A 26,937-nucleotide genomic window follows, 5' to 3' on the forward strand; every position below is an offset into this window, starting at 1 on the left:
GTGCGCGCCCTTCTCTTCATCGAGCTCAGCGGTCAGAGCTCGAATCTTTTCATCGATGCTCCGACCTTTCCTTGGAACACCTGTCGTTCGGCCTCAGAGGCTGGTATTTCTCCTCGGAGGCCTGGTACTTCGCCTCGGCGGCCATGTACCTCTTCTGGGCCTCCTCGTAACTGCGCTGGCACCTCCGGGCTTTCTCCCGGTATTCTTGGACTAGGTGCATCAGCATCTCTGTCTCGTGCAAATGCTGTAAAAGAGACGAAAAGAAAAACATAAGGCGCCACTAGTAGAAAATCTATACGGATTACACAAGTGGAAGATTTTACTTACCCGGACGGCGTTGCAGCGGGTATAGTCCATGAAAGCATTATAGCTCATGGACTGCATCATTGCCCGGTCGGCTGGGAGCAGCGCGACCCGGAATACCTCCAGCGCTACTCGAGGGTTTTCGAGGGCTGAATCACCTCGAACACCGACCAGGTGGGTGCAAGGGGCACCCGTCCCCCGAGCCCGATGGGCCCGGAAGGCCAGCATCGCTGGCCTAGGTAGAGCCGACCCTGAAGCTCCCTGACTGCCCCCGGTTCGGAGCTAGGGGGCTGGGGTCGGACGAGCGGCTGATCTGACCGCCGCACAACTATAGCGGGGCGTGCAAGCACGGGACCCGCTGAACTCCTCCCTGGTCGGCAACTGGAGCGTCCTGCTGACCAGGGATCTGCGCCAAGGGCGCCGGGCATGGGGGCGCCATCGGGGCTCCTCTGGAGCCCGAGCCCTCGGAACCCGCGCCCTCTCTCCGATCAGCCTCAGGGCGCGCGGGCTGAGAAGGACCCGCCTCGGAGTCAGCGGGGCGAGAAGGCCCCGCCTCGGGATGCGCAGGGCGGGAAGGACCCGCCTCGGCCACCGCTGCCGCCGAGGGAGTCGAGGTTGCCGAGACCTTTTGCTTCTTTCTCGGCTCGGTGGCTCTCCCGAGAGCTCGGCCGCTCTCTTCTGGAAGCGGGCGTAAAGAACTTCGCTTTTCGTCACCATCTTTGCGATGTCTGCAAAGACGAACAAAATTAGAACATTAGAACAATAAGGAAATAAAAGGTTGCTGTAACTATCCTTACCCTGAGGACGTGCCGAGCTCAGGCCCACGTTCACCAGAGCGTCCTCGCTAATGAGGCCGTTCAGCAAAATCCGTCCCCAAGGCTGCGGATGGTGTCAAGGATCTCCTGCTCACGCGGAGAAAGCTGGGGGGGCCTGTTGATGGACTTAAGCTGGGCCGGCCTCTACCTGGGGTCAAACCCCCAGGACGTTCAGAGCAGAAAGAAGAATTTCTCCTTCCAGCCATGAATGGATGAGGGGGCACCATGAAAGAGTGGCCGACCCGCCCGAAGGGCGATGTAGAGCCACTCCCCGTCTCCGGATTCGACTTAAAAATAAAAAGTCGCCGGAAGATGTTGACAGAGGTAGGAATCCCCTGCAGTAACACAGTGACAGGAAGCCCATCACTGTCCTCCAGGCATTCGGAGTGAGTTGCGCCGGAACCAACTGGCATACCGCCAGCAACTCATTCACGAAGCTGTGAAGAGGAAATCGGAGGCCGGCCCAGAGTGACTCTGAGTGCACTCCGATCCGGCCTACCGGAGGATCGGTTATCCGATCCCTTCGCCTGGCGGGTTCCAAACGGAACCCGTGAAGAGGGAAAAAACCACTCTTCGGTCATCTCGACCTCCAGGACACTCATGGTGGACACTACTTCACTAGGCAAAGAACCCATTGCAAGAGAGAGAAATCAAAAAGAAGGGGGACCTGGGGAAGATGCCGGAGAAAAGGGACTTCGGTCTGAGGAAGATTGGAAGAATAGGAAGCTGGAAGCAGAAAGCAATAGAAAGAGGACAGGGGGCCGGGGAGAGTTTATATAGACCTCCCCAACGGCCCGGATCAGCGAAAAACGCTGCGTCCCGGTTAGATGATAACACGTGTCGGTCTAAAAGACAGAACGACGCATTTAATTAGGGCTAGCGCTTCGAACATCGAAGCGCCCCATCGGATTGTGCGGAAAGGCGTCCGCAATCGAAGATCGTGCGGCCCCATCATGAGCCCACGACGCGAGGACGCTTCGCAAAAGGTGTCTCAATAATGAGGCTTTTCGGAAAGAAGAGATGCCGCCTATTAAAGGCACCTCGAAGCTTCCGATAATTCAAAACGCGCAGTAAATCGAAATTTTCGGAATTCGTAATGCCCCAACTAAAGCTACTTCCCGCACTCCAGCTGGTAGCCAACTGGAACTCGGAAGTCGGGGGGTAGTGTTGGGGGAAAAACCCCAAGTCATACCGCCACGGAGGCGCTCGACCAAAGAGCACCGACCAGAGAGCTGCTCGGCCAAAGGGTGCCGCCCAGGGAGGTGCTCGACTAAGGGGCGCCGACCAGAGAGAGCGCCAAGAAGAGGCGCCCAGCCAAAAATCAAAGTAGGGATGCTCGGCTAAAAAGAGCCGACCAGAGGACGCCGATCAGAGAAGCGCTCGAACTAGAAAGTGCCGACCAAAGACAAAGCGCCAAATAGAGGCGCTCTGTTAGAAGGTGCTCGCCTGAAGGGCGCCGACCAGGAGTACTCAAGCAGCCCCGCCACAGGGCGCCCCATTGGGCGACCAGCTCGGCTCGGCACCCCTACCGAGCCGATGCCTTAACTAAATGTTCAACCTCCGCCTAAAGTCCAAGGGACTTGACAACTTCTACAGTTTGCAACCTGCCGCTATCTCCAAGCCATCAAGGCATAAGATCTCCGCAGGCATTCGGCACGACCTGCCATTAATGCATGAGACTCCCTCAAGTCTCTGATGCACTCAGTCATTTAATGAACACGGCCCAAGACGATCTCCGGATCACTGAACCATCAGAGCGTATGGCTCTACCTGACCGCCGGTTCATTCGGTAATAAATGCACTTACCATCCACGGACCCCAGGCCCGGCCCACCGTCCGGCGGTTCCAAACTCCAACAGGCCCGATCGACCGTGACAACTCCCTGGTTCCGGTCTGATTCGGTCTCGTTCGCCACTACGCCATTAATGGGCCAAATCGTGCCCAATTATTACAAAACAGGACAAACCTCCTGTCACCTCCCAGGTAACAAAAATCCTTCTATAAAAGAAACCTGGGGGAAAAAGGAGGGACCCCAACAAAAAAACTCCTCGAAACTGAACCCTCCTGGACTGGGTGGAAGGAAGCACAGACACAATTGATGACATCATCCCCTTCATCTTCTGGATCTTATCCAAATATCCTCTGTGTCTTCTCCACATACTCTCTTCCCTGCTCTCTCCACATACTGGCCCCTCTGACTTAGGCATCGGAGGGCCGGCGCCGGGGAGCCCGGCCACCGGTTTTTCTTGCAGGGCACGCACCCACGCCCCACGGTGGAGGACGCAGCCGGCCGGCGCACCGCCGTCCGCCCCCTGTAGCAGCGGAGCTCCTCCTTCCCGGCTTCACGGTGGCCTCCGGGTCCAATTTCCAGCAACACCACTTTTCAAAACCACTGAAAGACATACTTTGATAATTGCTAAAGAACAAAAATATCTATTATAGATGGAATAACAAGTAGAATAAAACTAAAAACACTCCCTTGGTGGTAGGTGTGGTCCATAAGAAATCAGATTGTTTGGACATCAAACGAAATTACCAAATCATGCTTTTATTCTACATTCTCCATTCTCAAAAAAAGAAAAAGTAAGTTTTTAATCAACATTTCTCTACAAAGAAATTAGTAAGTCACAAAGTTATCAAATATTTCATTAAAAGAAAGATAAATTTAGCTGAATATCTAACTTACTTGCATCTATCTATGGCTGATATAGTTTCGAATAAAACAAACAATAAGAAGAACAAGAAAAATACTAGCATAACCAATCTTCCTTTGTGCATTATTCTTAAATAAGTAGCATTAAGTATAAAGTTCAAGATGATCAGGAATCATGGGAATTGCTATTTAGTTACAACTAGTATGTGACACTGTGATTCATTAATTTTACTAAAAACTATACTAATAAATGCCATGACCATAGTAAAATAACAATTATTAATTTTTGATCAAGCAAGGACTTGAATCATTGACTGTATGGTTAAAAGCCGCATGCTCACCAAAATTGCTCGGCGGGGGAGGGAAAGGTTGATGGTCAGTCATTGTCTACAACAGCGGTACTTTAAAGAAGTTGGCATTATATAGTAAAATAGATATATAATGTAAAGTTATATTAATACTTGTTCACTCAAGTGTTAAAATCAATATTATTCTGCTAAATGAATTGGTAGTTGTGTTAGAAGTGTCTTTACCAAAACATTATTGTCTCTGTCCTCTGGTTTAGAGAATCTCCTCACCCCCATTGCCTACAAAGAGAAGGACCTGGTGATGGCCCTAAAAAAGGTGCCATCTTTGTCATTTATTCTATAGTGCCTTAATCATGGAGGTCTACGTGGGGGCCTTTTGCAAGGCTTTTGTGAAAAGGTTTCTCTTTGCTTCAAGTGAAAGTATTTCTGTGGCTCCTAGTTAAAAAACAAGTAGCTATATTATTTGTTACAACCAATCCAAGTCTCGACAAGCTAATATCTCTTATGTAACCAAAAAAATAAAAAAAACTAATATCTCTTTCTACACGGGCAGTTCTCCAAGGGGCTTCAATCTAATTAATTTGCTTAAGGTTAAATTTTTCTTTAATGTCAATGGGCTCCTAGATTCTATCTGGTTTTAAGTGGACGCTTGGAGGAGGAAAAGTGATCACTTCTTTGACGATTGGTCCTGGAGATGGAGGCAATGATGAAGACATTGAGGATGTGCAAATTAAGGTTCTGGACGAGAGTAAGGAATAGCAGGGGAAGGGTTGAACCTGACAAGATATTTTTGCGAAGATGACACTCTGCCAGCCTTCAAGACCAATCCTTTGATACGAGCCCTGTCTTCTTTGCTAGGTTGTGGGCTTTGTTGTGGGCTAATGGTACTACTTTGTTTTTATTGTGAGGTTCTTCTGCCACCAGTTCATCATACTGCTTTTGTTTCCATCTTTTGGTCTTGTGAGGCTAATGCCTCTTGGATTTCCAATCTCATTCTCTTCCACGGCCGACGATCAAACTTGATACTTGCATTGCCCTTCTCTCTGAAAAACTTGTCTCTGATGTTTTTCTACTGCAATAATCCTTCTCTGAACCTCTACAGGTGTAACCCGGCTGCCGACCTATGTCTTTGTTTAGAAGAAGCTTCCCTATTTCTCTAGGATACTCCTTTCCTTGAGGTTACAAAAGATATATATAATAGAGTAAACCAATTTAGACTTGAACTGGTATCCTACAATAATTAATTAGGCTAATATACAATTGGTGTCCTAAGTCGATATAGACCTTGAACTGGTATCCTAAATCGACCTTTTTAGAACTTTTGTAAACTTAGGATATATTCAACAAGTCTTGATGCTCTGTTTCAGATGTTCTGTGACCTCCCGTTCTCTTTTCCAGCTTTTATGTTTTTCAGTCAGATTGTTGTCCCATGGCCTATATTATGCACTCCTTAGCATTGCCTGCGCTTTACATAATTCGTCTTGATAAAATTGAGTGGCTTCGCCTCCCCATCAATCACACAACAAAAAAAAGGGCGTCCTTTCTATTTCTGCATTGCTTGAATTGCGATCTTTGCAATTGGCTGGCCGTTTTGTACACTTACTTTTGAGAATTGCCATTCAGAAGTTGAAATCCACACCTCTCATTGTTTCATGGCAGGTCGTGTTAGAGTTCAAATCATGTTAAAATCTATTTTTTTGCCTGACCGAGTTCATTTAAAACATAAATCAAGTTGAGCAGACCATGGACTGCACTAACTCATGACCTTCATACCAAGGAGGCCAACGAACAGCATGCAAACAGAGCTTTCTTCATCCTCCAATCCCGGATAAAAAAGACAGGCACAAACAATTTCGAACTTTATTCACGTCTATTACAAGTATAACTTTTCTTCAGATATGCATCATATATACGAAAAAAAAAAATTTACACAACAATCAGATCAGAATCCCCTATAAACCCGAACAAAAATCAATACTAATTGCTCAACTAAACGACTCCAGAGCTACAGCAGCCCTCCAGAGTAAGGAATGGCAGTGGCAGACAACCAAGCATCTCCCATGGTAAAGTTATAAACGGTAAAATTCAGAGCTTCCGAAGCATTCATGAGGTGATAACCCGGCCACTGCACCCTGCCACTAGTGTTCGCCCCCGGCCCGTAATTCTCAAACTCCCCGTAGTACAACGTGCTCAGCGCGAAGGTCCCGTTCCACTCCATCCATCCAAGAGGATCGATCGCCCGATCGATGGAGGACTGCATGTAGACCGTCCGCGAGTACTCCTTCCACGGCCGGCCGAGGAATATCTTGGTGGAGTTGAGGTCAGCTTCGAGGTCCGGCGCAGCTCGGATGGTGCAGTTGTGGATGGAGATGCCGGTGGTTTGGTTTGGGCAGGTGCGGCCCTGCGCGGTTTATGGCGTTGGCCTGGTCAGGGAGGGGCTTGCGAGCGTAGATGTTGCAGTTCTGGAAGACGGAGGCGGCGTTGCCGAAGATGAAGTCGACGGTGCCGTAGACGTCGCAGTCGCGGTAGAACTGGCGGAGGGAGTGAGCGTAGAGGGTGTCCTGGTAGCCCAGAAGCTGCAGCGGTAGAAGCTCGAGAGGTCGGCGCTGTTCCGGACGGCCACCGCCTGGTGCTTCTCCGGCCCGGCTGTGTTCTCGAAGGTGATGTTGATGGCTATGAATCGATCGCCATGCACGGCTGCATTACGTGGAATTTCTTGGGTTGATGCACCGAATTTAATAGGAGATAAAAATAGCAGTTATATATGAAGAATGGCAGAAAATTAAGCAGTTATTATGAACCGGAATTCGATGCATAAGTTTTAGAGTCAGTTGAAATCAAGTAAGGCATAATTCATACTTTTAATTAAGCCCTTGACAAATAAGGCATGAAAATTTTGCAAAATTAATGCATCAAACAGTTTAGAAATCTTTATTTTGAAACGCTTATTTAATTAAAACCATAGTAAGTGGCTACAAAATTTTTAGGACTCGTTTGGTTCGCAGGAAGCATTTTTTCCTCTTAGGAATATGATTTCTGGGAAGCAGATTTGTAGGAAAAGAATGCATAGAAAAGTATTTTTTGGCATGTTTGGTTGATCATGAAAAAGTGACATATTTCTAAAGTACTTAATTTGGTTGACCATCCACTTTCTTGGAAAAAGTTATGTATATTTCTATTATACCCTTAATAAAATTAGGTCTTTAATGCCTCTTTAATGATTCTTTAATGCTGAAGGGTCTTTTTGGAAAAAAATAAAAATGGAGTGATTTTCGTCTCATGGAAAAGTAAATTTCCCATGTTTCTCATGGAAAAGATTTTCCCATGAAATGTGGGAATCATATTTCCATGGAAATGCAACTTTTTCAGATCTCACTTTTGAAAACTCTAACCAAACAAGAGCCATTTCATTATTTTTCTGTTTGACCACACTTTTTCTCTTTCTTTTCCTGCGAACCAAACGAGCCCTGAGCTCCACGTTAGGATAGGATGTGTATGACGTAGATAGCTTGAAGATTCAGCTATTTCCCATGATCGCTTTCTTTCCGATATCTAACTCTCTTTATTACTCTAAAAGGAAATAAAAATTCCACTAGAGGGCATATAAACTTAACTATAGTTATCAAATCCGCCCCCGACCAGCCAGTCAGACTAAAAACCTAATGGCCTGAGCAAGCTTTAACTCCAAAAACAACGAGCGTCCATTTTGACCATTTTGACCTTGTTTCTTAAATTTTTTTTGACGCATCTAAGTACTCACCAAAAGTTGCCGATTTGAAGGTCGTCCACCCGTCGGCGACGCTCCGGTTCCCCGTGACCACCGTCCGATTGTTCCCGGCGCCGATCAGTATTCAGGTTCTTCTTTCTCTTTCCCACGACCACGTTCTCCTCGAACACTCCTTCGCCGATACGGATCGCGAAATACCCATCCTCTATCGACGTATCATTCGGAGCGAAGGCGACGGCGTCTGCGATCGCTGAGAAATTCCCACTCCCGTCGGTAGCCACCGTCACCGACTGGTTTATCGGCACCACCTCGCCGTTCTCCCAATGCACAAGATTCCGTCCCATCGCCGGCAAACCAAAGGGCGGCGAGCTAGCATCATTTTGCACTGCTAACACCAGTCAAAAACAAGCATTAAACTTGCCGATTAGAAATAATTAAAATAGTCACTTAATGCCGCTTAATCAAAGACTGGATGTTAAAAAGAAAAGGAAATGGAACGTCCTTCCGGCAGAATACATGAGCTGAAACGTCCCTTTCGGTTCAGAAAGGAGGGGAAGGTATCGTGATTCACGCGGCTTCCACTGCATTGCATTTAATCGAATCAGGACCGTTGATTCCTATTGACCGAGTCGATGATGGGCGAGAGAACCGAGTCGGCGGATGGAATGACACCAAATAAACCGGCGGCTTTCTCTTGCCACGCGTAACTCGCAGTGGGACCCACCGACATCGACTTGTGTAACGGCGCGACCACGCGTGGCCGGCCCCACAAGACGACGGTGCATGCACCGAACACGAGACTGTCTACGCACACACTTTTATAGGGCTCGGTCCTCACCTGGGAGCGAGTCGGACTCGGACCGGTTCACGACGGTCCGGTCCCAGCGCGGCGCTGACTAGCTCGAGCGAGACGCCGTAGACCCGGGTCTCGTCGGAGAAGGCGGCCGCGGAGCTCGGGGAAGATTCTGGAAGCTTCGAGGCCGTCGAAGCAGGTCCTGCTGGTTGGTGACGCACGGCGCTCATCAGAGCCCGGACCCGGTCCGCCCCGGCCGGGTTGAGGACCGACTCGCCCGGGCCGAGCTCGGCTTCGACGGTTTCGAGGTACTCCAAGTTGAGGCCATTCAGCTGTCGGCAATCCTCGAGGGCTCCGCCGCCGACGCCCCTCCCCCAGTCTCCGCCTCCGGCGAGGTAGTGGTCGAGGAGCTTGGAGGTCCGGCCGGCACGCTTTAGCGCCTGCTTGACGGAGAACCGGCCGTACTCGTAGGGCTTGGAGGGAAGCCGTAATGGCGCGAGGACGGCGCGGCAGAGCTTGGGATAGAGGGAGGACTTGCACGCGGCGGCGGTGGAGACGGAGGGAGACGGAGCGGCGACGGCCGCCGTGTGGAGGAGGAGGAGGAAGAAGGCCGGGGTTAAGCACATTGCGACACGTGTTCTCTTAGCCGATAGGAGGGGTTGACGAAAGACGGTGAGGTGTGAGTCGGCTAGGGGACTAGAATGGGCTATATATACGAGGAGGAGAAAGCGCGTGAGATAGATATGAGTCATGAAAATGTTCGACAAAGTGCAAGGTGGCCGAATGGAGGTTTCTGAGATGGAATGGAGAGCGAAGGGATCAATAAATATTTTTACTGTGCGTGGGTGAGGTTGTTGGGAGGGTTTAATTTTTAGAGTGCTGCTTAAAAGCAAAGATCTATAATGGGAGAAGTGGGATAGGTGGTTGTAATGGGAGTAGCATTTACTAGAGTGAGTTAAAATACAAAAAAAAAGAGGAAAAAAAAAGTGAGTTTCCCTTTATTTACTAGTGCGAGTTACCTGACAAAAATGAAATGAAGAGAGAAGAAAAGCTTGCTAGGTGGTGAGGTTCCTCAAATTCCTTCCTTAATGGTGACCATGGAAGGCTACATCAACAAGAAGCCAAGGCGGAGGCTAAGTTAAGTCCAACCTCGCCAAGTGCCCAACCAACCTCGCCAAATGCCCACTTGATGTCAATCTAGATTAGCCACTTTTTCTTATTTCTTGTGAAGCCAAATCTCACCCAAGGCTTGGCGAGAATCATTCGGATCCAACGGCATTGGGCTCGGCACGCGCTAGCCCTGTGCGCGCGGCCAGGCGAGAATCATTCGGATCCAACGGCATTGGGCTCGGCACGCGCTAGCCCTGTGCGCGCGGCCTTTGGCCGCGCGCAGGAGTTTGGCATGGGCGATGCCCAATGCCATGGACGCCCGAGCCATTCGGGCACCACATGCCACCGCACAGCGTGCGCGGCCTTGGCCGCGCCCAAGCAAGGAGCAGGCACTCGGCCAGAAGACTGAGCGCGCATAAAGGCAACAGGCGTACGGCCACCAGCCCACGCGCCCACGGCATGGAGCAAGCGCACAGCCAGCAGACCGAGTGCACACACAGGTTTAGGCGCGCAGCCAACAGACCGCACGCGCATGCCTGGAAGAAGTGCGCAGCAAGCAGCCCCCCTGCGCACGGCCGGGGTGCCTCAGGTCCCGGCCGGCGCCTGCACGTGCAAGGAAGGAACGCGCAGCCTTGGCGCCATCAGGCCAGGCCGGCGCGCGCATGCGCCAAGGAACGGGCGCGCAGCAAGTGCGCGCACATGGAGCAGGCGTCCGCTCGCCCGACGCAGGCGCGCGCGCGGCCCCGCCCGAGCCAGGCGCGCTGCGCGGCCCGCCCCGACCAAGCGCGCCTAGCTATCCAGCGCCCAAGTGTCCAGTGCCCAGACGCCCATCACCCCAGGTGTCCAGTGTCCAGCCGCCCAGCGCCCCGGCGCCCAAGCACCCAAATGCCCAGGTGTCTAATGCCCAGACGCCAACGCCCAAGTTTCCAGTGCCAACCAACAGCAGGAAACTGCCGACCAACTGCCAACAGCCAATCCGCAGGCCACAGCCACAGCTAAGGCAACTCCAAGAACCACCAGCCAAACCAAATAGCAACTTAATGGCAACCATGCCATCTCAACAGCCATCCGAAGAGCAAGGTTTGCATCGGTTGCCAACAATTATCCAGCCCTGAAGAAGATAAAATTACAGCAAACGCATGGCATTCTCTCATGCAATGTAAAGGCCTATATAAGCCTAAGTGAGGAGAGTTTAGAGGTCTTTTTATCAATCCATTATATTAGCCACTTTAAATGTGCTCGGCCGCATAGGCCTGGTAGGCATAGTGCCTAATTCGGTCCAAGGGGACTTAGGCTAAGGTTGGGTAAATCAACTCTCCTTAGATTAGGCTAAGATTGGGATACCACTCCCTCCTTAGATTATTTATAATTTGTTTTTATTAGTGGAATCAAAAGCAACCAATTGTTGTCTTCTTCACTTCATTGAGTTGTCTTCGATTGCAGAGATTGCCTAAGGTTCTAAGGAAGAATTCATCCTCCATTTTTAGCCAAGTAGAACTTGGAATTAGAAGGAGTCACAAGTGTCATCATTCCAAATCAGCCGGCGTTACCTTAATTCGGTCAAGGCACAACATCAAAGGACCGACGCCAAAGGAGCAAAGAGGAACATATCGGTGTGGTTGACGAGTGACCGACGCTAGACCCCACCACTAAGCTGCAAGTAGTTGTCTCTCATTTTTTCAATTTCACAAGACTTTTTAGCACATTCTTCCAAAAAAGATACCTTTTACCAAATTAGATTCATGTCTCAAAACTGAACTCCATCAGCCTGATTTTGAATGTTAGGCCTGATAAAGAACATTGGCCAATCGTGACCCCACTCAATATTCCTAACAAAACGATATATATGTACATAAATACATACACAATGAGGTCTAAATGTGCATTTAATATTATGTAATGTCAACCCGGTTAAAGCCATTATTGATCTTTATAATGGTTAAAACAGCTGTTATTTACCTCAATAGCGTTTCAAACTTTTTATAGGAAAAGAATAATTATTATAACAGCATTATAATAGAAAATAACGGGTAATAAGGAAAAATAATAGCTATATCATTCCATTCATTTTTATGGAATAAAAATAAGTTTTTTTTGACCATTGGAGAAATTTAATTTTAAAAAACTAAACTTTGAAAAACTATTATTTTATTTAGAACAAGGAACAAGTGAAAATAAGATGCATTGTTTATCTTTAAATGGATAATTAATTGTATGCTAAATTATGTGTTACAAAGGCCATTATAATAATTATAACATTACTATTTACAATCTTGAAACAAACTTATATGCATATATATATAATATTATATTTTATAAATAGAGTGGGGGAAGCTAAAAATTTTTCACTGGCTTCCATTGAAGAACAAACTTCACATAGGTAAGGGTGTTAGCTTGGGTTATCCAGCATGCGCTGCAAACTTCGAAATCATTGCACGCTTATATTAGATGTCCATTTGCGAGAAGCGTTTGGTTTGCTTGGAAGCTACACCTTAAACTAAAATGTTGGCCGGCAAACCTTCTAGACCTTTGGACGATGTCGCACCATTGAAAGATAAAATCTTTCTTACGAAGAGCATGAGATCAGATCATTATTACAATGTATTTGCATATATGGTTGGACAGAAATGCAGAAATTTTTCTAGAAGAGAAATGTTCCATTAATGCAACCCTTCACAAGATCCTGCCAAACATTCCAACATTGGTGGAACTTATGTGATGAGAGAAGATCAAGCACTTGAGAGTTAGTTACCTTTCTCCCCTTGTGCAAATGAATTGATGCTACATATCTTGTACTAACTTCCTACCTCTCTTGTATATATTCACACTTATAAATAGAGTGGGGGAAGTATGTAGCTTCCTCCATTTCACCATCAAAGAAGAAAGAAACATTTTATTATTTAATTCTAATTTTGTTAGATAAAAAATTGTGGTTTAAGAATTGTTTAGGCATTCCATGGACATGCAATCATAGTTTTGTGTGGGTCGACATTTGCACGGTTTGCTCCAAGCTTAACGATAATAGGAGCCCAAATACTATAAGCCCAATCTGAAAGAACGTGGAAGCAATGGGCCACAAACAGGGCTTAAATACTGGTAGCCCAATCTCACGGTCCGACTACTATGAAACGAATTGGGAATTGGACGGGACGGAACACCACCTCTCTACTCTAAGGATGGCTCCTTCCTTAATGATATATTAAAAACTTGGCCATAGCTAGATGAAACCCAAAAATTTTTTGGAGAGAAGGGCGAAGGAAGAAGATAAACAGTAGTTTTACTAATACAATTGCCGATGAGGAATGCTCAAAACACAAAAGTTGACACTTCTTATAGAGGCAATTGTTGCCGTTGAGAATCGATCGGGGCACCGAGCGAGAGGGATCGCTGCATGACTTGGCAACATGCTTGAACCAGTGTCGGGAGGCCAGGATCGTGCTCGGTGCTTTGGACTAACGTTGGGTTCAGCCTGCAACAACAAAAAAGAAAAAGTTCTCTTATCAGAGTGTCTAGAATCTTTCGATGCCTAAGTCAGAGCAACTCTTAGAAAATAGAGGAGATTGTGAGAGCCCTTCTTACCGAGAATCATTATGACCAAGATGTTGGAGGGTCCGTCGGGCACAACCCCAGCCTCCCGACACTATTTCAGGCACATCGCCAATTTGCACAGCTAGAGCAATTGATCGTCAATCCCTCCACGTCCTCTTCTGCTCGGTGCCTCGGTTATATCGATTCTCAGTGGCAACGGCAATCATTTATCTATCTCACAACTGGTCCAGCCCAAGTATGCAGAAAACTTGCACGCACAAGCAAATGGTTCCGACCCTTGTATAATTTTTAACGTTTTCAATTAGATGAATCTCTGTTCTTACAGCAATCAAATATAGGCTGAGTCTCGCTTGGAATTTACATAATAGACCCAAGGATCAAGCTCTAGCCTACCGACGCCAAAATTTCTTTATTGACCTAAAAAGCAACAAGCTTTCGTATGACTTGGTATTTTTTTTTAGTAAAAAATGATATTTTATTAAGCTCTTACATGGGTACAGTCTGCCAAGTCAAAAAAAAATAAAATAAAATAATGAAGAAGGAAGCTTAGTGGCACAAATCCACTCTGCTGCTCTATTCGCCTTCTGATATACATAGGTTAATCTCATAAATTAATGGGTGGCTGTCTCTATATCGATCTATTTTTCATGTCCAATCGCTCACTATAGCTTGGTACCTTTCAGGTATAGGTTTTAAACATTAGATGGGTACATTTGATTTAAAATGACAACAAAAAGGTCTCTTCGGCTCATCCTATATTTAATTGTGATGATGATCCCATGGAACTCCTCCACTCCTGGGGGTCACTTGTCATGTCGATCTGAATACTTGAAAGATGGTAATGTTATGTAGAAACGTGGTCTTTAGCTGGCACGCTTGCGAATGACCTTTTACCACAGGGTACGAAATGTACGATAATTTGGTATTTGGCTAACCTCAATGAAGACCGATCATTGCATCTTTTTACAGCTAATATGTGCCTTTTTATCGACTATTCTATCATGAAAACGATTTTGCCCCCTGCTACTTATCAATCTTAGCATAAAACCCAATTGTATAGAAAATGAAACTTTTGGCCCGGATGGTTAGTTTACATATGAGTGACTTGATAACAAGTCTGGTTGGCAAAACAGATGATTTTTTATAAAAAGCTTCAGTATCAGATTGATAAGAAGTCTGCTACCGATTGGCTTGCAAAAAAAGTGGACGGCAACGGCTTCAATTTGAGTTCCCCGAGGGTGGGGGGTGAGACGGTGGCCGACGGGGAACAAGAAATGGTGGCCCATTGTACGTACAGAGGAGCTCGGTGAGGAATGAAGATTCTAGTTTGAAACTGTAAAAGGGGCAGCAAGCCCTATTTTTATCTTTTCATTTAGAAGACTGATTCAAGCACATGACCCAGATATCTACTTTCTTTATGAGATGCATCTTTTTGGAGGTAGCCTCTTGGGGGGGGGGGGGCAGTAGATGTCTTCTACAAATGCCATCAATAAGTTGTAATGTTGATTTCTGAGCCTAATGGATATCCTTGGATCTTGTTGGGTGGGTATGCTAGCACTAACTATAGATTGAGGAGGACCGTTTGGAGCTAGGTGACTAACCTTATTGGTCAGGGGATTCCGAGCTTAGTTGCTGGTGATTTTAACTATATATAGGAGCTCTTAGAGAAGAGAGGTCACAAGGCCTACTACGACAAATTTGAGAGAAGGGAGTTTCGAGAATTCATTAGAGCCAATGAGTTGGTGGACTTTGGCTTCTCCGGGCTGAGATTTTACTTAGTGCAACAACTGAATATGTAGTGCCAGAGTATAGGAGAGGATCGATAGGATCCTAGCCATAGTGAAATGGATCCAATGTTTTTTCGCCTATCAGGTTCGTCACCTTCTTCGTATTGCTTCGGATCATTGCCCGATGTTGATTAGCACTGTCACCAGTATTAGTCACCACAACACTTTTCGCTTCAAAAAGTTATGGCTATCTTACTCACAATCCTGGAATATTGTCCATCGAGCTTGAAGGGTCCCAATGCGGAGGATGCCATGCATACGGTAACCTGCAAGTTGGAGCTCACTAAGCGGAGGCTGCTGCGATGGAACCAGAAGGTCATGGGTGATATCTATAGGCGTCTGGATGAGGTAGAAGGGTCTATTGTTGACCTTTAGGGAAGGAAGGATATAAGTGGAAGTGTGTCAGCAAATGAGCTAGCCGAACTTCGGGGAAGCTGGCAATGCACTATTCTCTTCTACGTCAATAGAAGGTCTTCTGGCGGCAGAAGTCCACGATTCAGTAGATCAGGGAGGGAAACGGAAATACTAGATTCTTCCATCAGTCTACCATCATCAAGATATAGAGGAACTTGGTCCGATCCTTGAGAAATGAGACTGGGGGGAGAGTGGAGGAGGAAGGCGAGATCAGATGGGTGATGTTCAATTTCTTCAGATCCAAATGGACTAAGAGTCGATATTGGAAGGTTGCTTTTGATTTTCCTCTCCCAGATACAAGGGTCAGGATGAAGGAGAATGATGGCCTTATTGAGCCTATCTCGGAGATCGAGGTTTGGGGGGCCTTCTGGGCCATGGTGGAGGATAAAGCCTCGAGGCCGGATGGCATTCTTCCGTTCTTCTTTAGGAGATACTGGAGCATTATCCAGAGACAGGTCATGGAGCCAGCCCAACTTTTCTTCAGTACAACCGCTTCGCCGGATGTTTGGAAGCAGACCTACATCACTCTAATCCCGAAGCGCTAGAATGCATTAGAGCCTAGCCACTTTCGACCGATCAGCCCGTGCACCACTCTCTACAAGGCAATGGCGAAGATCATGGTTGGCAGGATGAAGCTGTTATTGCATGTCACATTAGCCTGGAGCAGAGAGTCTTTGTGGGGGGTCAAAACATTACACATAATGTTTCGATCACCGAAGAGATGATGTTTGATTTGCAGCATGCACCATATCGACAAAGCCTCATAGTGGTGAAGCTTTGACATGGAGAGAGCCTACAACCAAGTCTGGTAGGATGCTCTCCAGCATGTTTACAAGAAGACGAATGGAGTCGTAGATTGAGATGGCTTCCTTTGTGGCGGATCACTCGGGTGAGGTCCAGTGAACTGGTGAGGCGGAGCCTGCCTCGTGCGTTTTAAGATTTGCTTTTTTCTGATTTTTTTGGATGTATTTATATTAGAGTTATGTGAGTCGTTCGTTGTATTAAAAAAAAAAATCAACTTTGATATCAGGCCGTAATAATGGGCCAAAACTTGTGAAAATGATCAATATTGCTAGCCTTTGGTGACTCGTTGCGATCTAAAAAAATATGAGAATTAAGAAATTATGGGATTTAAAACTGTTGCTGGAAATTGGACCCAGGGGTGACCACTGGCTGAGAAGGGGGAGCTCCGGTGCGGGCGGTACGTCGGCGGGCTGTGTCCTCCGGGGACCTGCAAAAAAGCCGGTGGCCGGAGTTTCCAGCGCCGGCCCTCCGATGCTTAAGTCAGAAGGGGCTTTAGTGGAGAAAAAGAGAAAGAGTCTATGTGCCGGAGTCTAAAAAATCAGAATCCCCTTCAAGAGGAAGAAGTTCCCCTTTTATAGGGGGGATATAGGGTTATCTATGATGTGATTGGGCCGAATTAATGAGTTATCGTCATGATTGGGCGTAATCGTGTGAATTAATGAGTTGCCGTGGGTGACTGGATGGAGCTGAGTGAGTCAACTAGTTGCCGTGAATGGCCTGAGATTTTGAGTAAGCTGGAGATCCCTGGAGATCGTGCGCATTTAATTGTTGACAGTCATTCGGGCGGAGATCACGGGATTAGATCCAAGGAGAATGGGAGAGGAACTTGATCCTCGGTAGAGTGGAGAGGTCCGCTTCATTCTTTGACTGGACCTTCTTCCGACTTAAGGCCAATCAAGGTTGTACGGTTGTGAGCTCTGAGGTCGGGCGCCTCGGGGTCTGGCGCCTCCTGAGGTCGGGTGCCTCGGGGTCGGGCGCCGCTGAGCTCGGGCGCCTTGGGGTCGGGAGCCTCTGAGGTCGGGTGCCCTGAGGGTTGCTGCCATGGCATCCATCACCACGTGCCGGCGATGCATCCACGTGCTTCGGGGCAATCCATTTTTTCTCCAACACTATTCTCCGACTTCCGAGTCGCTCGCGGAGCTTGGGCGAAAGGAGTAATTGTCTTTATTATGCTGGTGGGACTAGGTAGCTTTAAATCGCTCCACCGTTCCGCGCGCTTTGAGGCGTCTTTAATGAAGGCTTGTGGGCACGAGGCGATGCCCATTTTTTTTCGAGGAAGTTTTGGGCTGTGGGTTCATGATGAGGCCCCGAGATCCGACGCGACGCCGCCTCGATTCTGCTTTTAAAGCGCCCATCCAGGGTGATACGCCGTTCCGATTTTCAGGGTTGACACGTGGCGCGATCTTGATGGAAAGCCAGGTCTAGCGCTGTCGATCTGGGCCGTCGAAGGGTCTATATAAACCCGCAAGAAAACTACTCGCAAGAATCATGAAAGGGACAAAATAAAAACTACCCGCAAGAAAAAGAAGTACCTTGTATTGAAATATTAGTTTCTATTTTCTTTTCCTTTATATCTATTTTTTCCTTTTTCTACTGCATCATCATATTGTTCAAAATAATAATAATAAAAAAATCCCTCATGCGTCGAACCATGGAACCCAGCCGTGTGGCATGACGACATTGGTCCAATCCAGGTGGTCCGTTGGCATGTGGACTACCAATGCCTGCATGACACGTGGCAATGGAGCATTTCCTTTTTACTTTCTCACACAACCTGGCGACGGGACCTCAAGAACTCCTCAGCGTGCGAGTATTGCGACTGGCGAACGGACCGTCTTTGTTTACATCTACTTTTTTTTTAAGCCAATTACGACAGACCACCGAGCCAACCTTGAGCCACCGTGCCAAAAGACAAAGGATTTAGAGACGAGATGTCAAACCAGCTATTGTGACATCTCTTGGCTAAGTATGGCAAGTTGGCCAGATAGGCATGAGGTTTAGGGCAACGGCATATTGACTTGACAACCACTCTAGTTTTTAAAGGTTGGAGGTGAGACCACCTCGTTTTGGTGTTAGATGAAAAGTGGAGCATAGATAATGGTAGAAGAGCTAGAACCTGGTTTCTTCTATCTAAAAGCTAGAAGAAGACTTAATTAGCTCAATCTGGTCAAACCTAATTATGAAACTCAGACTAAGTCTCACATGGTCAAGTGGGGGTTGGGTTTAGTAAAATGAAATTGAATCAAACCAGCCATATTTAGAGATAAGCCTGGTTAAACATTTTGGTTTATCAACAATCCTAGTTAAAAGAGTGGGATACCTTATGCTTAATCTCTGTACATAATTAGGCTTTAGTTTTTGCATGCGGGTAACCTATTTCCATACATTATCATTATTTTTATTCATCGGTCTGCACAGGTCTCAAAATGGCCATTGCGCAATCCAACGGTGGATTTACAGCAAGGAAGGTGAATCCTTCTTTTTGTGCTAAAGATACAACTTCTATCCCAGTCTGGAAGTATCCAGTGACCCCTACCATTTCAAATGGGTTGGAGTTGGAAAAATTAAGAACCTAATACATTTGTATGGATATATGTATGCTTCATGTGTATATGCTAAGTATTGATGTTTCTTTAAAAACAAAACTCTCTTTTTCTCGACTCTTAAGGAGACATAGAAAAGAAAGTTAGGTATATTGACTGACGAACGTATGCTGGTAGCTAGTCGGGCACATAAATATCAGTTTGCATGTAATTTAGCTTGAGAGTTGGAATCGGGATGGAAGGAAACAAAATGTTGATTCATGTTTGAAAATTCAAACGGAAAGAACACCTCCCACGTGGATTTCATTGAGAGGAAGTAACAAAAATACAAAAGAGATGCCCTAGACATGAGGCAATGGAGGATAGGAAACAGACATAGATTATAACAAAGGAAGAGATAAGCGTTCAAACATCAAAGTTTGGATCTAGCTACTACTCTTTCTCCCTCAACCACTCCCTCCAATCTATGAGATTAGAGCCTGGCAATGCTTAAACCATTCAACTTATTTCAACCATTGTAGATCGGATTAGATTACTTATTTAATAAAATGGTCAGACTTAGATAGGAATTTTAAATCCGTTCATTAAATAAGTTAGATTTGGATTAACAAATTTTTGATCTATCCTATATCTAATCTGACCTGATTACCATCCTACCTATACTGCTAAGTTAGTTTCTGATCAGCTATATATCTAGTTTGTAAGTTACCATGAAAAGATTCTGCTCTCCTTCGGGCCTTTTCTGCCTGCCAACTTTGTGGTCACCTAGGGTTTGAGCCAAGAGATTCCAGCTGAGGACCAACAAACTGGAACTAATTTGTGGAGAGATGTAGAACCTTGGCATGCATGCATCCTGCTGCATCACAGGACTATAAAGTTTTATATGTGGATCCCACAAATTACTGTTACTATACATGGGACGTCCCCCAAGGACCTATACAATGAGGTGAGCCATCTGTATCACGTACGTGTTTTCCATTTTTGTCGATATGTGCATGTAGATTTAGCGAGTGTTTATTTTACAAATCATAAGATACAAAAGTAATTTAAACAACGACGTCCATTTATTTAGTGCAATGCTCATCATCAAGGTATTCAAAGTCCCTATTATCACCATATATATCAATTAAAAGTGGTACCAACTTGTTGGAACTGGCCAAAGCGAGAATTATATGCTTCATCTAAGAATGCCGTTATGCAATGAGATAATAACAAACTATTATTTTAATCATATAGTGGTCGGGAAAAAATCAGGTCTTATTTGATTAGTAAAGGAATCTAAGGATTCCTTTGGTTCGTGAAAAAAATTATTTCTAACTTTTTTTTTTTTGTGGAAAGATGATTTTTAGGAATATGATACTTGAAAAAATTATTTTAGCATTTTTGATTGGTCATGAAAAAGCGATACATCAGAGTGACTTATATTCGGTTGAACATCTAATTTTCTGAAAAAATTATATAAAACATCTATTATATTATTAATAAAAAAAGATTATAAAAATTTTATTTCCATAAAATTGCTACTTTTATCTTTCTTCTTTAAAAATTTGAAGCAAACAAGAAGTATTTTTTTGCTTTTTCCATTGACTGCACTTTTTCTTTTTCTTTTTCTTTTTTCTGCAAACCAAATGTGTCCCAATTTTTTTTTCTTTTTTCAACCCCAACACTTTATCTCAATCTCATGCACCTGGCATTCCCCTTGTACGCACACTCTCGTCCACTCTCATAGGCATTTAGCATAGCCTGATTCTTCTATATTGTGTAATCTTAAACAAGAGGATGTAGCTTTCTCGGTAAACAAGCAGTACTCTTTTCTTTAGGCATTAAGATTGGTTCTTTTATTAATAAATGTCGCAGGTCTTTGTAAACCATACTTTCTTCCTTGAGAAAAAAGGCCAATACAAATGAAATTAAATATATTCCGGTCTTAGCTTATATGAAGCAATCTATTCCTAAGAAAACCCATAAGCAGCTTGTACAAGCAATCTATACCTCATCCATATGAATGTCGACATTCAATATAATATATAAATTCCACTTGTACTATAGCGATTGAAGAGAAGGATGAGGTTAGTACTGAAAACCAGTAAGAGAAGCTAAAAACCGGTACCCCATAAACTCCATTCTAATTAGATTTTTGGACCTGATGATCGGTGGAACCATCGGAAGACTATTCTACGCATGTAATCCTCAGCGTGGGGACCCTTCTTCTCGGTGCATGGATATTTTCTTTCCTTGCACTCAAGAGAAATCCTCAATATGTTGATGATACATCCATCCGTATCATTCTTGCACTACTTCATGTCCTACTCCCGACTTGGCTGGATTCCACATGGATGCTTCCGTCAACTAGAGTTTCCTCTGTGGGTGAAAACAAGTAACATATTGAAGTGCGCGAGATTCTGCACAAACATTTGCTTGCACTTTTGGATCACCACAGAGATGGATAAGGGAAAGGAGGCTTAGTGGAGATGAGTGGCTAGCTAAGTGTTACTGTGTTAGGTGTAGTGCAAGAGCGTTGAGATGGGGACATGATCAGAAGGAGCTGTTTGTTTGCATGTCATTGTAGGAAAGTTCCCATCTGTTGTTCTAAAAGTCTAAATATTAGCAGCCAATATGTGCTGCATATATACCTCGATCGGCGCTCTTTCAGCATCGCCAAGGAAGTAAGAAATCTTCTGCAGGATGCGTCTTCTTTTTATTATGTAGACATTGAAGAGGGAGGCAAAACAGCCAACCTGCCTTTATTAGGTGGTGTATCTACATCACATGCATCCTCCAATGGCGGTACTGTTTCTGTAGTTATCTACTAATTAATACCTCATGCTAACTTCCGTCCCAGACGCCAGAGGAAGCACGATGCTTGAAAGTAACAATGGAAAAAGATTAAGGTACGAAGAAGATCTTCCTCCTGAAAGTATTGTCGTTGCATGGAGGATGATGAAGACCCTTTATGAATCCTATGTACGTTGTAGTTTCTCGTACCATGCTAAATTAAAACTCTATGTTTTCAATTATAAAAAGTTTATTTAGAATGGTAAATAGAGGTCGGCATGTGTACCTTTGTATTTTATTGACGTGGTTGGAGTATTTTTTTTCCTTATTTGAGTGGGTGATTATTAATTATTTTCTATTGGATTTGTATTGCTGGATTTGCATCATGAGATTTATATCAATAAATTTAGTTTGGCATATGATGATATATTTTATATTATTTTCAATATCAATATATTCGTATGGTTATTATACGTATCATATATTGAGAACATGACTATATAAATAAAGATATCTTGAATTTGAGAGAAATTCATTGTACAAATGGTAACTGATTTGATAAAAGTAATATATAAATCAGACAGACAATATATTATTGAGACTAACCTCGTCATATGATAGCGCCCATGGGCTTAAGCGAGGAATAGCGCGCGTGGGCTAATGCATGGGGATAGCCTCTATGAGATTACGCGTGGAATTTTATCAGTCTTGGACTGAGGCATGATCTTGGTTAGTCCAAAGCTAGAAGTTAATCAATTAGAAACATAAAAATTAAGTTAATGAGAAATGGATGACATGACATAAGAAACTGTTGTTAAACAATTGGTTACATTTAATATATATATACACACACACTTCTTTGAAAAGATAATAATGAGAATATATATATATAAATATAAATTCGCAGATGAACGACGCTTAAAAGCGTCGGCATATGTTTCGTTTTTGACCAACGCTTTCTGGAAGCGTCGGCCTAAACTGAGCCCACCCCCACCTGCCCGACGTCTTACCCACGCTTTGGGGGGCGTTGGCAGGAAATTTACCGACGCTTAAAAGCGTCGATAAAGACCAAACAAAGCGCCAGGATATATTCTTTCTTTTGTAGTGTATGTATGCTATTTGTTTGAGCTTTTCAAGTATTGATACGATATTAATTTATCTGATATTACTAATTGATTATTTTCTTATTACTTATGGTGTAGCGGTTCAGGATTCTTACTAGACTGTAAAGCTTACAACATGTTTCTCCTTTTTCTTTCAGAGTTGCAGGTTGCGTGGCACTGGACTATATTTGAGATCATAGATAGAAGGAATGAATAGATAGAACATCACTAATACTAGTTAGATGATTTAATTTTATAATTAGACCAACTTTGTTATTTGTTATGAATTGAGATTGTTATTGTTCAATAATATTGAGATTGTAATAAATTTCAGGCCTTACATATTCTCTAGGATTTTGCCCTAGAGAGTATACAGCCTTGTGATGTGCCCAGACCCGGTTGTTGGGTTCGAGGTGCGACAGGTCACCAGTCAACTTTGACCTTTATATCTATGAAGAAATACTTAATTCTATTCAACCTTCTTTGTTATTCAAATCTAAGTAACATCTTATGATATCTTTAAGGCAAATTGCAGCCCTCCTTGGTGGTAGCACCTTGCTCACAAAGTTGAGATTTCATCTTCAAATATTGGATGGTGCATATTAAGGGTTTGGACCTGAATAATTATTTCAGGATAAGTCTCCCTCCCTTTAGTCAACAAAAAATTCCTAACTTTATGATTTTAGAGTTACTTCTTTAATATCAAAATTAAGCAATGTTTTGAATAGCAACCCATTTACAAGGAGACAAATATTCCTTTGGCAAAGTGAAAGCTCATTAGCTATCTAAATCAAGTGGTGGATGCAAATTTTATAGGAACTATTACATAAGTAATTTGCCTCCTTTTATATGATGCTTCAACTTGAGTCGAAGATGATTTTGTCCATTAATTAATTTGTCGTTAGCAAAATCTACTGCTGCCCATATTTTTTTTCTATTAGAATTGGACCTAATCAACAATACTCTTTACCATAACATGTTACCCTAGGGTTAAAGTTCCACAACCCCAATAAATAAATAAATATCAAAATAAAAATAAAAATTTTTTAATGTCGAACATTTGGGGAAACACCTCTCAGGATTGGAAGCTGAAACCTTCCATAAATGGAGTGTGGGGGGTGCAATCACCTGGTTATTTACAATAACCCTCGCAACAAAGGTAATGGAAAAATATATTGAATTAAGAAAGAACAGGCCTTGTGGTCATTAGGCGCTGAGAATATGCACTAAGCTAGAAAAAATTAAATCCAACCTGAAAAGAAAAACCTAGGGATCAATCAATAATATTCGAAGAATGGGATGCTGTGCCTTTTTATCTTTTGAAGCAATAATCTGCTGTTGTTAAAGGTTTAGGGAATAAAGAGAGAAGGTCTGCCACGTGAAGGACAATATAAAGACTTCTCAAATCACTTCACTAATTTCTCTGACTTCTAATATATTATTTTCTATGTTAAGATGTACGAGAAAGACAGATATTCGACAGCTATGCCAAATCTTGCTCACCATGCATAGGCTTTTCCTTTCAGTTGATGACATGAAAATTAAGTGTGATATAGATGGCTAAAATGTGGAATTACATAGATGGCAGTGGAAAAGTATGACTTTTTTTTTTTTTTTTTGGTACATCGGCTGCTCAAACCAGATGGGTGTGGATACAACCAACAAAATTAGAAAAAAAAATGCTGCGCAAAGGCATAGGCACAGCCCCGTGGTCTAGCTAGTCGAAATCTTCAGAATGATAAGCCGCGAAGAAAGCAACTCAATCTGCAGTATCGTTCGCCTTCCGATATACGTGTGTGACCTGATAAGACTCGGGCTCCCCCAGTGTCCTACGAATATCGTGGAGTAACGGCCGATTCTCGACTGAGTACCCCTGTTTCCGTATCCACCCAATCACTGTACGTGGTCAAATTCCTCTCGAGGAGGAGGCGACCCGTGCCCAGTATCAAAATTAAGTGATAGTATCAAATCATGAATTAAGTGATTAGCATATTGTCTTGCATGGGAGTGTGCTCCAATCATCTCTTAATTCAATTAAGCAAAAGAAACTAATTGAGAATATGTAGGTCATCAACATGATACGGAGAAGATTAGCATGCATGATTCCATGAAAAGGATGAGATAACAAGTTTGGTGTATGTGTGTGTCTGTGTACGTATACAAGAATCTTTACATCATAACCTCAAAGTGAATTATGACCCTCCACGGCTCATTTTGAGGGATGATTCAGAGTACTCTCTCTCTCTCTCTCTCCCTCATATACATCAGTCCGTATGTATGTGAGAGTGATATTAGATGAAGATTTGATGTACGAAGACAGCTACAACCAATTGATAGTACCATTTTAGTAGTTTTAGAGCCTTTTCATGCATCCTCGTGTAAGCCATATTTATTGGTCTGTTCATTATACTTTCGAATTTTGATTAATGTAACGTGGTTAACTGATGAAAAGGAAGCAAGCTCATTGTTAAAATGGACCACAACGTATTGACATCGTACCTACACCCTTTGTGCTATGAAGTTGTTTATCTGAGACTCTCAATTGTTCAGTCCATCAATAATAATCAGCAATTAGCATCACTACAATCACAGTTAAATAATGGCATAAAAAACATTGCAACGGAAAATTCATATGGAGAGGACCTACTAAAACATATGATCACTACCTCTTGGATTAAATTGTCAAATCTTATACCAAATTCTTAATTTATTAGAAATTAAACCAAGTTCAAGGGATAGAGATCGAACGGCAACAACAATAAATTAAACCATCTCTTTAGTTTCTTTCTTTTTCTTTTTCTCTTTGGGACGTAGGATTACCATCTTTTTTTTATCATTTGTTAAAACAATTAATATTTTGGTAACTAGAGTATGACTTTGATGGAGATACTTTCAAGGCACTTTACTAATTAAACTAGGATTTATTTGTGGGAAGTGATAATTATCAAATCAGTAGGCCACAGAGATTGAGAATTGTTTTTGTGAAGACCCGAACTGAAGTCGGCAAGGAGTGCCGACTTCAGTTGGGTCATCGTGGTTTGCCCACGAAGACCACGCCGGCCGAACGGCCAGCGAGATCTCCGCACGCCCATCCCCCCTCTTCCCCTCTCTCCCTCTCTCTCTCTCTCTCGCGCTCCCTCCCTTCGTGAATTCTCAGAGGAGTCCCCATGCCCCACAAGCCCTAGATCTATCCTCCCTTTTCTCATTTCTTTTGTTGTTAAGGATTACCGGAGCCGTAGGCGTCGCCGGAGCCGCCATCGCCGCCGGAGAAGCCACTCGTCGACGGCCGGAGGTGAGGAAGACAACCATATTTTCTATTTTTATGGATTTAAGGGAAAGGAATGTGGGCATGTTAATCGGTTTTCATTTCCCCTGTTTTGGAGAAAAAAAATTGATGGGATTCGACCGGCCGACGGTGGCCGGCCGGGGTCAATCCGGCCGAAATGGGTTCGGCCGGAGATGGGTGAATGGGGGCCGGGCTTCCAGCCCCGGTCTCCCTCTCTTTCCTCCCTTTTTCTTCCTCTCTCTCTCTCCTTCTTCTCTCTTTCTTCCCGTTCGGTGCCGCCTGTGAAGGTGGGGTAGCCGACGGCGGCTGGCCGAGCACGCCGCCGAGGACCACGGTCGGCCGCCGAGGGCCGACCACCAGCCACCTTTTTCTTCTTCTTCTTCTTCTTCTTCTTCTCCTTCTTCCTCTTCTTCTTCTTCCTCTTCTTCTTCTTCTTCCGCCGGCTGGGTGCTTTCCTTGCATCATTTTCTGTGCCCTGTTGGTGTCTCAAACCAGGCACAGATGAGCTTTGGGTGTTTCCTTTGCATCGAAATCCGTGCCTTAAGGGTGAACCAGACTTTGAACCGGGTTTAAATTGTGAACCGATTCCACCTATTCCATGAATGGGTTTTGTTATGGTCTGATCAGACCTGGTTTGGGTTGGGCTAGGGGTCTGTGTTGGGCTGAGTCGGGCCAAATTGGAACTGTGGGCTGGTTTGGGTTGGGCCCGAAATCTGATCCGGACCTGTTATCTGGTTTGGTTCAATTGGGCCTAATCTGTTTGGGCCACAATTGACTTGGGTTTAAAGGATCCTGATTTTAGGGTCTATGTTCGATCTTAGGGGCCCATTCTTAGATCCATGAACTTAGAAATTTAAGGGATTGGGAATAGTTTAAATTATGTTTCTTAGTTAATTAAATAATTAATGTTTGTGTTTTAATCAGGGGTTCGTGATATCAGTGGCAGGAATTTTTAAGCGAACCCAGG

The 26,937-nt window shown here is 44.4% G+C and overlaps 2 protein-coding genes and 1 long non-coding RNA gene across 3 annotated transcripts; all 3 read right to left on the minus strand.

The window, feature by feature from the left end:
• Positions 1-6,027: 6,027 nt before the first annotated feature.
• On the minus strand, positions 6,028-8,286 carry LOC120109229 (probable pectinesterase/pectinesterase inhibitor 25). Its single transcript, XM_039122973.1, is given in 5 exon segments — positions 6,028-6,489; positions 6,491-6,651; positions 6,654-6,776; positions 7,840-7,930; positions 7,932-8,286. Coding segments are annotated over 5 exon segments (999 nt in total). The 5' UTR covers positions 8,151-8,286; the 3' UTR covers positions 6,028-6,084.
• A 354-nt stretch (positions 8,287-8,640) lies between these two features.
• Positions 8,641-9,304, minus strand: LOC120109226 (probable pectinesterase/pectinesterase inhibitor 25). Its single transcript, XM_039122970.1, has one exon. It carries the CDS (start codon positions 9,223-9,225, stop codon positions 8,641-8,643), a length of 585 nt encoding a protein of 194 aa, XP_038978898.1. The 5' UTR covers positions 9,226-9,304.
• Positions 9,305-12,962: 3,658 nt separating this feature from the next.
• LOC108511875 lies at positions 12,963-13,420 on the minus strand. The gene is made up of 2 exons (XR_001880337.2): positions 13,289-13,420; positions 12,963-13,178 (listed from the first exon to the last, which is right to left on the minus strand). It is a non-coding gene; the product is annotated as an uncharacterized LOC108511875 (long non-coding RNA).
• Between the last annotated feature and the right edge of the window lie 13,517 nt (positions 13,421-26,937).

This window comes from Phoenix dactylifera, unplaced genomic scaffold (assembly GCF_009389715.1).
Source record: "Phoenix dactylifera cultivar Barhee BC4 unplaced genomic scaffold, palm_55x_up_171113_PBpolish2nd_filt_p 001920F, whole genome shotgun sequence".
NCBI classification, from domain to species: domain Eukaryota; kingdom Viridiplantae; phylum Streptophyta; class Magnoliopsida; order Arecales; family Arecaceae; genus Phoenix; species Phoenix dactylifera.

Bases quoted from the DNA above. Each gene is read 5' to 3' on its own strand.
- LOC120109226 (XM_039122970.1), bottom strand. From the start codon at position 9,225: ATGTGCTTAACCCCGGCCTTCTTCCTCCTCCTCCTCCACACGGCGGCC.